General features: G+C 45.8%; 1 protein-coding gene across 4 annotated transcripts in view; it reads right to left on the bottom strand.

Annotated features, from left to right (window-relative positions):
* DENND1A (DENN domain containing 1A) overlaps window positions 1-13911 on the bottom strand; it is a 746239-nt gene extending 732328 nt beyond the window's left edge. For all 4 annotated transcript variants that reach the window (XM_044305779.1, XM_044305777.1, XM_044305778.1 and 1 more), the window contains exon 1: window positions 13784-13911. In XM_044305779.1, the coding sequence (XP_044161714.1) occupies window positions 13784-13800 (17 nt within the window). In that variant the 5' untranslated portion in view covers window positions 13801-13911. The remainder of the gene's footprint in view (window positions 1-13783) is intronic.
* Between the last annotated feature and the right edge of the window lie 1186 nt (window positions 13912-15097).

Consider the following 15097-nt stretch of genomic DNA (forward strand, 5'->3'; position numbering starts at 1 on the left):
CGTGGCGAGTCTGTCTGACGTTGCCACAGCTCCGCCAACAGAACAGAGAAGAAGAACAAGTGGCAGCCAGCCACAGCCCACAGACTCTGCCAGGGAAGGCCCGCAGCCGGCCGCCCACACACAGAGGACTTAAGGACTGGGACAGGAGGCAGCCAAGTTCCAACAGTTACTGGTAGGTAGGTTGGTTAGTTATAACAACTTAGTTACTGGATCCCCTTCCCACCATCTCACCCGTCCCAGTAGTGCCAGCCAGTGTACTGTAACTAGCCTGCCCTGGTTCTGTTTTTTGGACTGGACTGGAGAAATGTGCATTGGATTGGGGGGGGGGGGGGGAGTCATGACAGAGATGTCTGTGCATGTGCTGGCACTGCTGGAGAAATGTGCCATGGGGCCGCCCTGGTTCTTTTTGAACTGGAGAAATGTGCATGGGGGGGGCGAATGACTCCGAGTCATGAGAGAGATGTGACAGAACCAGGGCGGCCCCATGGCACATTGGTCCAGCAGTGCCAGCACATGCACAGACATCTCTCTCATGATTCTGAGTCATTCAAACCCCCCCCCCCCATGCACATTTCTCCAGTCCAAACAGAACCACGGGGGCCCCATGGCACATTTCTCCAGCAGTACCAGCACATGCACAAACATCTCAGATTCATGAGAGAGATGTCTGTGCATGTGCTGGCACTGGAACTGCTGGAGAAATGTGCCATGGGGTCGGGGCCGCGGCCGCCCTGGTTTTGTTTGGACTGGAGAAGTGTGCATTGGGGGGCCCTTATTGTTTTTCGCCCCAGGGCCCCATTTCACCTAGCAAAGCTGGAGAGGGTGTGTACATCTCACATCACCCATATTTCCTCCCACTGTTAGGAACCTCCTCCTTCCAAACGTCGGAACGTGCTGCGTCACAACAGGAAGTGGCGAGGGTAGTGAAAATTCTTGGGTAGGGAAAAAATGTGGCTCTTAAAATTAATTTCAATCGCGGTTTTGTTAAAATTTGGCTCAGTTGACTAAAAAGTTTGCCCACCACTGACCTATCCGGTGTGTCATAATAGGGCGGCGTTCACACAACCATATGTATTCTGCGGTCCGCAAAACAAGGATCTGCAAAAATACAGATTTTTTTTTGCAGTCCCATTGACTTCACTGGCTCCATGCTCTGCAATTGCATCCAAAAATAAGGGCTCATGCACACAGGCGTATCCAATTTTGCGGATCGGTACATCGTGCCCTCTGTTAGAAATACCTATTCTTGTCCGCAAAACAGGCAAGAATAGGACTTGTTCTATTCTTTTTTTTTTCAGGGCCCGCAGAAGAGACCTACTGATAGCAAAAAATGCGGACTGCATGGGGACCGCAACTACGGTCATGCGCATGGGGCCTTAGCATGTGCTTACTTTTGGGGAATGGACATACACACAGCACACAGCCATAATCCGTACTTTGTGTGGCTGCATTTTACGGACCACAAAACATATATGGTTGTGTGAACGGGATGCTGAGGCTGGCCACAAAGGTTAGATCACAGGGGAGTACAGCCATTTCAGATGGATTCACAGGATGGTAAGGGCAATGGTGGCAGGAAATATAGCCAGACCCGAGGTGGAAATCATTATAACCTGCTCCCATTCAAGCCTCAGAGTTCCCGTGTTTGCTCACGTCAACATCTGTTTTGACGTAGGTCATGTGGCTGCTGCCGCCAATGACTGGCCAAAGCGGTGACATGTCAGCAATGCATCATTTGACACAGTGACGTGATGCATGGGTGACATGTTACCGCTGCGGCAAATCATTGGCTGCAGTGGTTGCGTGACGTAGATAATGAATGGAGCGGCAGGGTGCATTATTGGTCTATCGCTCTATTAGGACAAAAATATGGGATCCCCATTCTTGGGATCAGCGAGTATCCCAGCGGTCAAACCCCCACTAATCAGTTAGTTATTCCCTATCCTGTGGACAGGTTTGGATTGGGGTTCCTCGGGCCACCAGAAGAGATTATTCTCATGGCCCGACCCCCTACAGCAATGAAGTCTAATAGATTTTGATTCAAAGAAATAGACCCTAGTAGCAACTTATGGTCTTCAAAGGCAGCTCCAACTTTTTTCAGAGCCAGGGCCCACCGAAGGATCCTTTTGTACTCTGGTGGGCCAGACGGATGCTGCCTGTGGACAGGGAATATCTTTTATACAAGCCATTAAAGGGGTTCCCCGGGAATTAAGAAAATGAAAATACTTAAAGGGAACCTGTCACCAGGATTTTGGGTATAGGGCTGAGGACATGGGTTGCTACATGGCCGCTAGCACATCCGCAATACCCAGTCCCCATAGCTGCGTGTGCTTTTATTGTGTATAAAAACCGATTTGATACATATGCAAATTAACCTGAGATGAGTCAGAGCTTGAAAATATGACTCTTCTCTGGTCACACAAGTAAGATATGACTCTTTTATGTTAATTTGCATATGTATCAAATAGTTTTTTATACACAATAAAAGCACACAGAGCTATGGGGACTGGGTATTGCGGATGTGCTAGCGGCCATCTAGCAACCCATGTCCTCAGCTCTATACCCAAAATGCCGGTGACAGGTTCCCTTTAAATATTACTTTATAATAAATATATTCCCAAATACTTATTATTATTTATAATTGCTCATGTTGTCTAGGGAGCAATCAGGGGAAAAGAATGTGCCGCCGTCCTGTTAGTACGCACAAAGTCTGTCCTAATGACACAGCAGGACACGTTACTTCACAACACTGAGCTGCTCCATCTCTGCTCTCCCTGTCAGGGATTATGATCCTGAATACAGATGAGAAGATCTTTAGCTGAATCTTTGTAGGAATGGAGTTCATGAGGAGACATGAAGTACAGAGAGGACGGACAGGACAGACTGTGGTAATGGAGACTGCATATAATAGCTGCTGCTCATTATCCACACTCTCCCCTCTGTACTTCATGTCTCCTCATGAACTCCATTCTTACAGAGACTAAGCTGAAAAGATTTTATCAGTTTAAGGGTCCATTCACACGTCCGTAATGTATTGCGGATCCGCAATACACCCAGCCGGCACCCCCACAGAACTGCCTATTCTTGTCCGCAAATGTGGACAAGAATAGAACATGTTCTATTTTTTTGCGGACCGGAAGATCGCGGCTGCGCTCCGGAAATGCGGATGCAGAGAGCACATAGTGTGCTCTCCGCATCCATTCTGTCTCCATAGAGAATGAATGGGTCCGCACCCGTTCCGCAATTTGCGGAACGGATGCGGACCCATTCTACGGACGTATGAATGGACCCATATACTGACAGAGCAGAGAGGAGGATGAGGCAGCTCTTTACCTCAGTGTTGTGAAGTAACTTGTCCTGCTGTGTAATTAGGACAGGTTCTGTTTGCACTAATAATACGGCGGAAATTTTATTTCTCCTAATGATTGCTGCCGCACATGTGTATGAGAACTTAGAAAGAGACTGTCATGTCCTATATGATGTCCGTCAATCAAGGGATAACTCCTTTAAAGAAGAGTGCAACCGAGATGGGATACAACCAATTACACTGATAAAATATTGCTGGTAATTGTTCATTAGGCATGCAAAAAATGCCGGAGTGCTTCTTTAATATATTAGCATGTTTCCTCTTAGGTATATTAAACACAATTACAGAATAATAATCCTTAATGGAGCAGGCTCTATACAAACATAAAGCGACTGGTCACAGCAGAATCCAATAGGAAACCTTCCCTGCAGCAACAATATGAGGGATAGGAGCCACTGACTATACCCAGACATCGGTATCATCTATGTGAGATGGCCTGCACACCTCTTTTAGGGTTTCATTTTCTTTATTATGGGGGGCCGCCATCTTGCTTGAGCTGCTCTAAGGGTTTTTTCCATCACAGACAATGGGGGCTAGGATATGTCCCCATTGTCTTATAGGTGGGACCCACACCTATCTTGTAAACGCAGCCAAAAACAAAGCCAGTAAAGTGGTGGGCGGTAACTTGGCTATATTCGGAATCCCCATGGAAATTAATGGGGTAGTCCAACAAGCTTGCGCAGCAACTGCTTCTATTCATTTTTATAGGGCCGACAGAAATAGGCGAGGCAGCAGCCCCATCGAAATGAATGGAATGGCAACCACTTCACTTTACCACCTGTGTTTACCTCTGGGACCCGCACCTATCAGACAACGGGGGAAAATCCTAGCAATATGCCCCCATTGTCTCAGATTGGAAAACCCCTTTAACAACTTTTCAGCAGCCCGATCAACCATAGGGCACAATAGACATGTCCGTTGACAACTACCTGGACATGCTCTGTGACAGTGCACAGGCCACTCTACAGGGAAGGAGAGTAGATAAGCTGTGTTATCACCTTTTATGAAAAGTAAATCCTGTGTTATCTATACAGGCGTGATATATTTCACTGTAATTCTTCCTGTGATGATGATGAGAAGACTGCTGAGAAGTGATCTCCAGGGAACAGGAAAATGAGGACTCTCGTTAGGCTAACCCTGTGGCAGAACACTACAATGTGATTTCTGTATATCTTGTCTTCAATACTTTTACGGATTAAGCTTTATGAGACGCTCGAGTATTATTTATTGCTGTGTCTCCATAGAGTCATTCACAGGCACCTAGATATTAAAACGGAGTGTGATACATACACAGTGCTGATGTCCGCTACTGGTGTGGTAGGAGGACGGAGTGGGCGCGCTCAGCTGGTGACCACACAAAAGCATCTGTCCATCCCCTAAAAAGACTAAAGCCCCCAACTCAGACTGGACATTGAGTTGTACTGTTTTACTTATTTATGTTTCGTATGATTTAGTTGTTGTTTTTTTGCATTATTAGGCCCGTTTCACACAAGCGAATTTTCCGCATGGGTGCAATGCGTGAAGTGAATGCATAGCACCCGCACTGAATCCTGTCTCATTCATTTCAATGCGTTTTTTATTTTTTTAACGCATCAGTTCTGCGTTGTGTGAGAATCGTAGCATGTTCTATAGTCTGCGTTTTTCACGCGGCCCGGGCCCCATAGAAGTGAATGGGGCTTCAGTGAAACACGCATGGCATCCGGTTACACTCTAGATGCTATGCGTTGTTCACTGATGGTTGCTAGGAGATGTTGTTTGTAAATCTTCAGGGGTTTTTTTTTCACGTGCGTGAAAAACGCTTTAAAACTGATTGCACCTGGGTGGAAAAAACTAACGCTGATCGCACATACAAACAAAACTGAAGAACTTGCATGTGAAATGTTTGCGAGTTTCACTGAACGCATTCGGAGAGAATCTGTATCGTTCGTGTCAAAGAGGCCTATAACGTAATTTTTGTTTTTAAAAATATAAAATGGATCGTGACAAATCCTATTTATTTCTGGGGCTCCAAATGATGCTTAAAGGGGTTGTCTCACTTCAGCAAATAGCATTTATTATGTAGAGAAAGTTAGTACCAGCAAGTTACTAATGTATAGTTATTATCCATATTGCCTCCTTTGCTGGCTGGATTCATTTTTCCATCACATTATATACTGCTCGTTTCCATGGTTATGATCACCTTGTAATCCAGCAGCAGTGGCCGTGCTTGCACACTATAGGAAAAAGAGCTGGCCTATGTGCGCCCCCATAGTCCTGGCCACCAGAGAGGCCGGCGCTTTTTCCTATAGAGTGCAAGCACGACCACCACTGATGGACATGGACAATCACAATACATTAGTAAGTGGCTTATATTAAAGGGGTTGTCTCCTCACAGACGATGAGGGCATATTGCTAGGATATGCCCCAATTGTCTTAGGGCTGTTTCACACGAGCGAGTCCATTGCGGGAATCGCGCTCCGTGTGCGAGTGTGATCCTCCGCTCTGGACTTGCAGGAGCGCACGGCATTATCATGATTTATAATGCTGTGTGTCTCTGCATGGCCTTTTTTCTACAGAATCATACTGACAGCTTTATGTCACTATGATCCTGTATCAGTAAGGTCAAGCAGAGACACACAGCATTATAAATCATGATAATGCCGTGCGCTCCTGCAAGTCCAGAGCGGAGGATCACACTCGCACACGGAGCGTGACTCCCGCAATGGACTCGCTCGTGTGAAACAGCCCTTATGGGTGAGGGTCCTAGAACGGAGCCCCAAAAGTGTTGGAGGGCATTCATTTTCTATGGGGCTGGCGAAAATAGCCAAGCCATTTCTGTAGGGCCCATAAAAGTGAATGGGAGCGGTGGCCGGTCATGCACGGTGCACTCCCATTCACTTCTATAGTGAGCGCGCTTAGTGGTGGCCGAACCGGAGTCCTCCAGCCACCACTTTGCGAGGCTCCGTTTCAGATATAGGTGCGGGTCCCAGGGGTGGCACCCACACCTACAAGACAATGGGGGCATATCCTAGTGATGTGATCAATTTCAAAGTGCAGAATTGCAAGAGTGAAAATAACCTAAAAGTTTGTGCAGACAACCGTATTTTTCTTCAGCGTGACCCATTCATTTCTACGGGACCATGCATTTGTTTTGTGTGTGTGGATCCGTGTGCCTGATTTACAGATCTCAGCACAAGTCCTATTCAGGATCAGAAAATAAAAATATCTAACGCCACAGAAGCTATCCATATTTTGCAATTCCTTTTTTTTCTTTTCGGCTCAAAATTTGGGTGAGCCCTAAATCTGTTTTTTTAGTGTTCGTAGATCGCGTGGACTGCATGTTTCGGATGCCTTGCATACCAGAAAGCACTTCTATTACACCGAACTCGAGGTCTCCCATAATAACAGGGGCAGACCGTTACAGTAGGTTACAGTGTACTGTGAGGAAGAGAGTCACCTAAAGAATCCAGGCCGGACAGGTCTCCGCGCGTCAACATAAAATACGTAGCGTATATGCAATGATCAGCCAGAACATTAAAGGGGTTGTCCCATGAAAAATATTCTAAAGTTTTCAAACTAGCACCTGGATCTGAACACTTTTGTAATTGCATGTAATTCAGAATTCAGCATAGCCACTGAGCTATTAAATAGAACGTATCTGTATAGCGCCACCTGCTGTTTGTTATTTTTCTTATTTCTTTGTCCAGCTCACTGAGACGGCGGCACATGCTCAGTTTCATAATCTAGCAGAGTAATGGATGGGGAGATCTCTGGATCCATGTGAGGTACAGGGCTGGGTCTGGCTTTGTTCGGCTACTTTCACACTAACGTTTTCAATTCCGCTATTGAGTTCCATCATAGGATCTTAATAGCGGATGAAAACGCTTCAGTTTCGTCCCAATTCATTGCCAATAGGGACAATTTTATACACACACTTTTTTCCAGCTCACCTGTCCGGCCTTTATATACCCGTGTTCAGAAGCCTTTGGGTGAGTCCCAGGTACGGCAAAGCAAAAAAATGAAGAAAAGCGGCTTCGGAATACAATATTCATCCTCTTAAAAACTTCTGCTTTATTGCATAATATTTGACAGCAGACGCATCCAAATCATATGCAGTGTTCGTTAACGCGTTTCAGACATATCGTCCTTATTCCTATTCGTTACGAATAAGGACGATATGTCTGAAACGCGTTAACGAACACTGGATATGATTTGGATGCGTCATGTATGTGATGTCTGATCTTTAAAGGGGATAACCCCTTTAAAGCTAACATGACAACCTCCTAATAGGGCACATTGAAGCACCCCACATTTACGGATAAACATGCAGTGACAATGGAGGCCACACAGTAATACAATGTGTGCTGTCCACATTTTATGCGGCCTCATTGAAAAGGATTGATCCACATGCGATTCACAAAAACCATGAGGATTGGACGCGGCTTGTAAATACAGTCATGTGAATAGCGCCTTATTTTGAGGTACATGGAAGTCTAAATTGATAAAACCATGTGCCTCATATTAGTAGTAGCCCCATCAAGCATCTCCTGTTGCCCTGTTCTTGCCCATTTCAGGCATGGTTACAATAGATCAGCAAAAAAACGGATGCAACATGGACTTCACACGGATATCATCCGTGTGTGTTGCAGACGGCAAAATACATACAGTCATGTGCACAGGCCCTTAATGTGAGGCACATGGTTTTATCAGTTTGGACCTCCATGTGCCTCATATTAATAGTGACCTCATCAGGTACCTCACATTATCCCCATGTTGGCCATATGTGAGGAGGTACATGATGAGGTTACTTACACATGGAGGTACTAAAGTAAGAACACCATGTGCCTCACATTAAGGCTACATTCACACGTCAGTATTTTCCTATATCCCGATTTTCGGTCCGTTTTTTGCGGATCCGTTGTTCCTGAAAATGTTTCCGTATGTCATCCGTTTTTTGCGGATCCGCAAAAAACGGAAACATGTATAAAGTTCAATAATCAAATAAAGTTGTTTGGATTTCTTTGAAAAAAAATTGAAAAATAAAAATAAAAAAAATAATTTGTTATGTGTTTCCAGGAACGGATTCCGCATAAAACGGATGACATACGGAATGACATCCGAATGTCTTCCGTTTTTTGCGGATCCATTGACTTTGTATTGTACCAGGATCCGAATTTTGCGGACAAGAATAGGACATGTTTTATATTTAAACGGACATGCGGAACGGAACAACGGAAACGGACAGCACACATTGTGCTGTCCGATTTTTTCCAGGACCCATTGAAAATGAATGGGTCCAGATCTGGTCCTGATCTGTTCCGCAAAAAACGGAACAGATCAGGAAAGAAAAAACGGACGTGTGAATGGACCCTTATAAGAAGTAATTCCATTGGAAACCTGAACATTTTCATCCACTTGTGTTACGGTACCTCCTCGGACTGGACCAGATGCTTTCCTTCTCAACATGCATCAACGGGCCTTGAAGTCCATGACCCTGTCACCATTTCTTGCTCTTTGAGGCTACATGCACACGATCAGGATTGCATGCGGATTTGCGTGCGGAAAATCCGCACCGTAGGTCATGTACATTGTATTCCATGAGAATTTGAAATTCTCAATGCACATGATGCGGATTTTTTCCGCGCGGATTTTGACCTGCGGTGCGGATTTTAAAATCCGCAGCATGTCAATTTATTATATTTTTCCTGACCGGATTTTCTTCATTCACTTAGTGAAATCCGCATACTAATTGACCGCACAGATTTGCCTGCGAACACCTGCGGATTTCAGTGTGGATTCTCCGCACATGAATCCTGAACGTGTGTATGTACCCTGAAAGTCCTAACCACTGCGAACCCCTCATAGCACCTGCTGTTCTGGAGATGCTCCAACCCCGTTGTCAAGCCATCATAATTTTGTTCTTGTCAAAGTGCTCAGATTCGCACGCTTCCAACACATTAACGGGGTTGTCCCAGTTTATAAAAATAGGCTGCCCATAGGTAGGTGTCCGGTTTCTGGAAAAATGTAGGTATTAGGCCCCATTCATATGTCCGTATTTTTGTTTTTGTATTTCTTGCGGATCGGATGTTGACCCATTCATTATAATGGGTCCGCCAAAAATTGCTGTATGGATCCGTATGTCCGTTCCTTTGGCCCTCAAAAAGGATAGAACATGTCCTATTCTTGTCTGTTTTGTGGACAAGAATAGTTATTGTTACAATGGATCCGCAAAAAAAAAAAAAAAAAAGGAGGATGCAATACGGACGTCATCCATATATACGGTCAGGTCCATAAATATTGGGACATCGACACAGTTCTAACATTTTTGGCTCTATTCACCACCACAATGGATTTGAAATGAAACAAACAAGATGAGCTTTACCTGCAGACTGTCAGCTTTAATTTGAGGGGATTTACATCCAAATCAGGTGAACGGTGCAGGAATTACAGCAGTTTGCATATGTGCCTCCCACTTGTTAAGGAACCAAAAGTAATGGGACAGAATAATAATCATAAATCAAACTTTTACTTTTTAATACTTGGTTGCAAATCCTTTGCAGTCAATTACAGCCTGAATTCTGGAACGCATAGACATCACCAGACGCTGGGTTTCATCCCTGGTGATGCTCTGCCAGGCCTCTACTGCAACTGTCTTCAGTTCCTGCTTGTTCTTGGGGTATTTTCCCTTCAGTTTTGTCTTCAGCAAGTGAAATGCAGCTCAATCGGATTCAGGTCCGGTGATTGACTTGGCCATTGCATAACATTCCACTTCTTTCCCTTAAAAAACTCTTTGGTTGCTTTTGCAGTATGCTTTGGGTCATTGTCCATCTGCACTGGGAAGCGCCGTCCAATGAGTTCTGAAGCATTTGGCTGAATATGAGCAGATAATATTGCCCGAAACACTTCAGAATTCATCCTGCTGCTTTTGTCAGCAGTCACATCATCAATAAATACAAGAGAACCAGTTCCATTGGCAGCTATACATGCCCACGCCATGACACTACCACCACCATGCTTCACTGATGAGGTGGTATGCTTAGGATCATGAGCAGTTCCTCTCCTTCTCCATACTCTTCTCTTCCTATCACTCTGGTACAAGTTGATCTTGGTCTCATCTGTCCATAGGATGTTGTTCCAGAACTGTGAAGGCTTTTTTAGATGTCATTTGGCAAACTCTAATCTGGCCTTCCTGTTTTTGAGGCTCACCAATGGTTTACATCTTGTGGTGAACCCTCTGTATTCACTCTGGTGAAGTCTTCTCTTGATTGTTGACTTTGACACACATACACCTACCTCCTGGAGAGTGTTCTTGACCTGACCAACTGTTGTGAAGGGTGTTTTCTTCACCAGGGTAAGAATTCTTCGGTCATCCACCACAGTTGTTTTCCGTGGTCTTCCGGGTCTTTTGGTGTTGCTGAGCTCACCGGTGCGTTCCTTCTTTTTAAGAATGTTCCAAACAGTTGTTTTGGCCATGCCTAATGTATTTGCTATCTCTCTGATGGGTTTGTTGTGTTTTTTCAGCCTAATGATGGCTTGGCTTCACTGATAGTGACAGCTCTTTGGATCTCATCTTGAGAGTTGACAGCAACAGATTCTAAATGCAAATAGCAAATGAACTCTGGACCTTTCATCTGCTCATTGTAATTGGGATAATGAGGGAATAACACACACCTGGCCATGGAGCAGCTGAGAAGCCAATTGTCCCATTACTTTTGGTCCCTTAACAAGTGGGAGGCACATATGCAAACTGCTGTAATTCCTGCACCGTTCACCTGATTTGGATGTAAATTCCCTCAAATTAAAGCTGACAGTCTGCAGGTAAAGCACATCTTGTTTGTTTCATTTCAAATCCATTGTGGTGGTGTGCCTGGTACACGGCTTTTCAGGCAGTTAGTTAAGACAGCTATGGGCCCCAGTCTGTCAAGGTAACTGATTGGAGCCCCACAATTTCGTTGCGGGGGCTCTGATTGGAAGGTAAAGGGAGCCCCCTCCCTCTGCCTAACCCTACAGATGCTGCGATTAGTAGTGACCGCGGCATTAGAGAGTAAATGACTGGGATCTGTATTAGACACCCAGAACCCGTTGTGTATGCAGCGGGCTGAACGAGTGAGCCCGCTCCATACTCTTTACACTGCATAGCAATGTAAAGTTAACAGTTTGGCCTCTTTCACACGGTTTTTAAAACTGCAAGTAGATTAAAAAAAAAAAAAGCGCCATAGGAATTTGGGTCCATTCACACATCTGCAAAATGGGTCTGCATCCGTTCCGCAATTTTGCGGAACAGGTGCGGACCCATTCATTTTTAATGGGGCAGAATGTTCTGTCCGCATTTGCGGATCAGCACTTCCGTTCCGCCAAAAAATAGAACATATCCTATTCTTGTCCGCAATTGCGGACAAGAAAAAGCATTTTCTATGAGAGTGCCGGCGATGTGTGGTCCACAAAATGCGGAACGCACATTGCCCTGGTGTCCGTGTTTTGCAGATCCGCAAAACACATACAGACATGTGAATTAACCCTTAACATGCAGTTTTCCCGTTTATTCAATGGAGATGAATGGCAAGTGTTTTCGGGCTGTTTTTAGGTACGGTATCCACGCCAAAATTCATATAGAAGAAAAAAAAAGTGATTTTGCCGGTGTTTTCTTTATACAAAGACCGGCGTTTTACTCGTGCTTGTTTCCCCCCCTTCACTAGCGGAGAAAGCGTATACTTTATGACAAGGTTCAGGACTCATCATACATTAGGCGCAGCGCCCGCAGTCCGTGGAGAGAAAAATATTCCAGCCCCTAAATGTTTCCAGGCGTAAAAGATGGTAAACGTATTGGCTCCAATGTCCCAGTCCCCGCCACTCCGAAGCGGAGAGCATGGCTCAAAATATTATCATACTGGCGGGGTCTTGCAACTTTTGTTTAGGACAAAAACTGGCATAGCGCCCATCGTAAATGACCCCCAATGTGTCAGAACACACAATAGTGCATGTCTATAGTACATAGCGGGGGAGATTTATCACAAGGGGACACTTTGAAACCCGATCTGCTAGAGTTTGCCGTAAGTCGAGCGTCAAAAGTGGGGTCACCGTTCATACTACATCACAACATAGAAAAAGGACATTTAAAGGGGTTATCCTGGAAATAATATTGTCCTATCCTCAGGATAGGTCATCAATATAAGATAGTCTCCGTCACTCTGCACCATCGCTGTTCAGCTCTCCGTGATGATGTCACGCAACATCTAACTCAGTACTACGTACGGTGCTGCCGGGATCACCAGAGCTCCGGTGAACGCGGCGGATCCCTAGACAGATGATTGCCCCCTGCTGATGTGATAATGGTGGATAAATGTGAATTTTTCTACAAATTTGACATCAACGTACCCAAGATAGGATATGTGACACCATCAGTAAAGGGGTTGTGTCACTTCAGCAAATGGCATTTATTATGTAGAGAAAGGTAATACAAGCCACTTACTAATGTATTGTGTTTGTCCATATTGCCTCCTTCATCACATTATACACTGCTTGTTTCCATGGTTACGACCACCTTTCTGTCCAGCCGCGGTGGTCGTGTTTACACATTATAGGAAAAAGCACCAGCCTATGTGAGCTCCCATGGTCCTGGTCACCAGAGAGGCCGGCACTTTTTCCTATAGTGTGCAAGCACGACCACCACTGATAGACTGCAGGGTGGTCGTAACCATGGAAACAAGCAGTGTATAATTTGATGGGAAAATAAATACTGCCTAAGGAAGCAATATGGATAATAACAAGACATTAGTAAGTGTCTTCTATTAAGTTCCTCTACATGATAAATGCCATTTGCTGGAGTGAGACAGCCCCTTGCAGATTTTACAGTATGGCCGCCATTATTATGTGCCGGTACTGCCCCTTCTATCAGTCGGGTCATCGGACCTCATTCTTCCCTATCATGTCATTCATAGCAACCAATCAGACGCCACATTACATGTAGGCAACGCTGGTTGCTATGGGCAACAAGTCCTCTTTTTCCCCCTCAGAGACGCGAGGCGTGGTCTGTAGCAACCGGTTTACAACTACAGCCTAACTGGTTGCTATGGGCAACTCCTCCTCTCTTTTTTTTCTAAATCTCCCCCACAGTCTGTCGCTATAACGCGCGACATCCCCCAAGTCAGCAACGCAGAAAATGGCGCAACGCACTGGTACATGGGGGTCACTTCCTTCCTGTATTTATCTGATGGACGGTGTGACACCCTGAGTGACCAGAGTATAAAAATGTCACAAAGGTCACACTGACAGACATACACTGCAGGGTCCAACCCCCATACCAAGACCCCAGGAAGAGCCACTAGCACAGTCAGCAACCTACACAGCATGCACACAGGTATGTCCAGCAGCAGCAGCCATGTGTGACCACTGCCCCCCACACCACAGACAGGATGTCAGCCCGCCCCGGACACTTACTTCACCCTGGAGCCCATTGTCTCCGGTGTCCGGGGTCTTCTCCCTCCCTCACACACACAGCGCCATGGTAGATGATAAATCCTAGGGAGCTAAAGGACCTTTGAATGGTGGTAGATGATAGATTCTAGTAGGCTAAAGGACCTTTGATGATGTCATGACCATGTGATCAGTCACGTGTGCGGGCGGAGTCAGGCGGAGCTGCTGGGGAGTTTCATGCAGTTATGTGAGACTTTCCTCATCAGCAGATAATGGAGATGTGTGCGCTTCTGAGCCCTGGACACACACAGCTCTGCACAATGTACACACACAGCACTGGACTACACACACAGCTCTGCACTGCACAATGTACACACACAGCACTGGACTACACACACAGCTCTGCACTGCACAATGTACACACACAGCTCTGCACTGCACAATGTACACACACAGCACTGGACTACACACACAGCTCTGCACTGCACAATGTACACACACAGCAGTGCACTACACACACAGCTCTGCACTGCACAATGTACACACACAGCACTGGACTACACACACAGCTCTGCACTGCACAATGTACACACACAGCACTGGACTACACACACAGCTCTGCACTGCACAATGTACACACACAGCAGTGCACTACACACACAGCTCTGCACTGCACAATGTACACACACAGCACTGGACTACACACACAGCTCTGCACTGCACAATGTACACACACAGCACTGGACTACACACACAGCTCTGCACTGCACAATGTACACACACAGCTCTGCACTGCACAATGTACACACACAGCACTGGACTACACACACAGCTCTGCACTGCACAATGTACACACACAGCAGTGCACTACACACACAGCTCTGCACTGCACAATGTACACACACAGCACTGGACTACACACACAGCTCTGCACTGCACAATGTACACACACAGCACTGGACTACACACAGCTCTGCACTGCACAATGTACACACACAGCACTACACTGCACACACAGCTCTGCACTGCACAATGTACACACACAGCACTGGACTACACACAGCTCTGCACTGCACAATGTACACACACAGCACTGGACTACACACACAGCTCTGCACTGCACAATGTACACACACAGCACTGGACTACACACACAGCTCTGCACTGCACAATGTACACACACAGCACTACACTGCACACACTGCACTGCATACACATACAGCCAGGAACTTTATAATGTACACACACACCTCTGCACTGTATGCTGTATACTCACTGCACGCTGTATATACACACACAGCTCTGCACTGCATAATGTACACACACAGCACTGGACTA

This window comes from Bufo gargarizans, chromosome 9 (assembly GCF_014858855.1).
Source record: "Bufo gargarizans isolate SCDJY-AF-19 chromosome 9, ASM1485885v1, whole genome shotgun sequence".
Classification (NCBI taxonomy): Eukaryota; Metazoa; Chordata; class Amphibia; order Anura; family Bufonidae; genus Bufo; species Bufo gargarizans.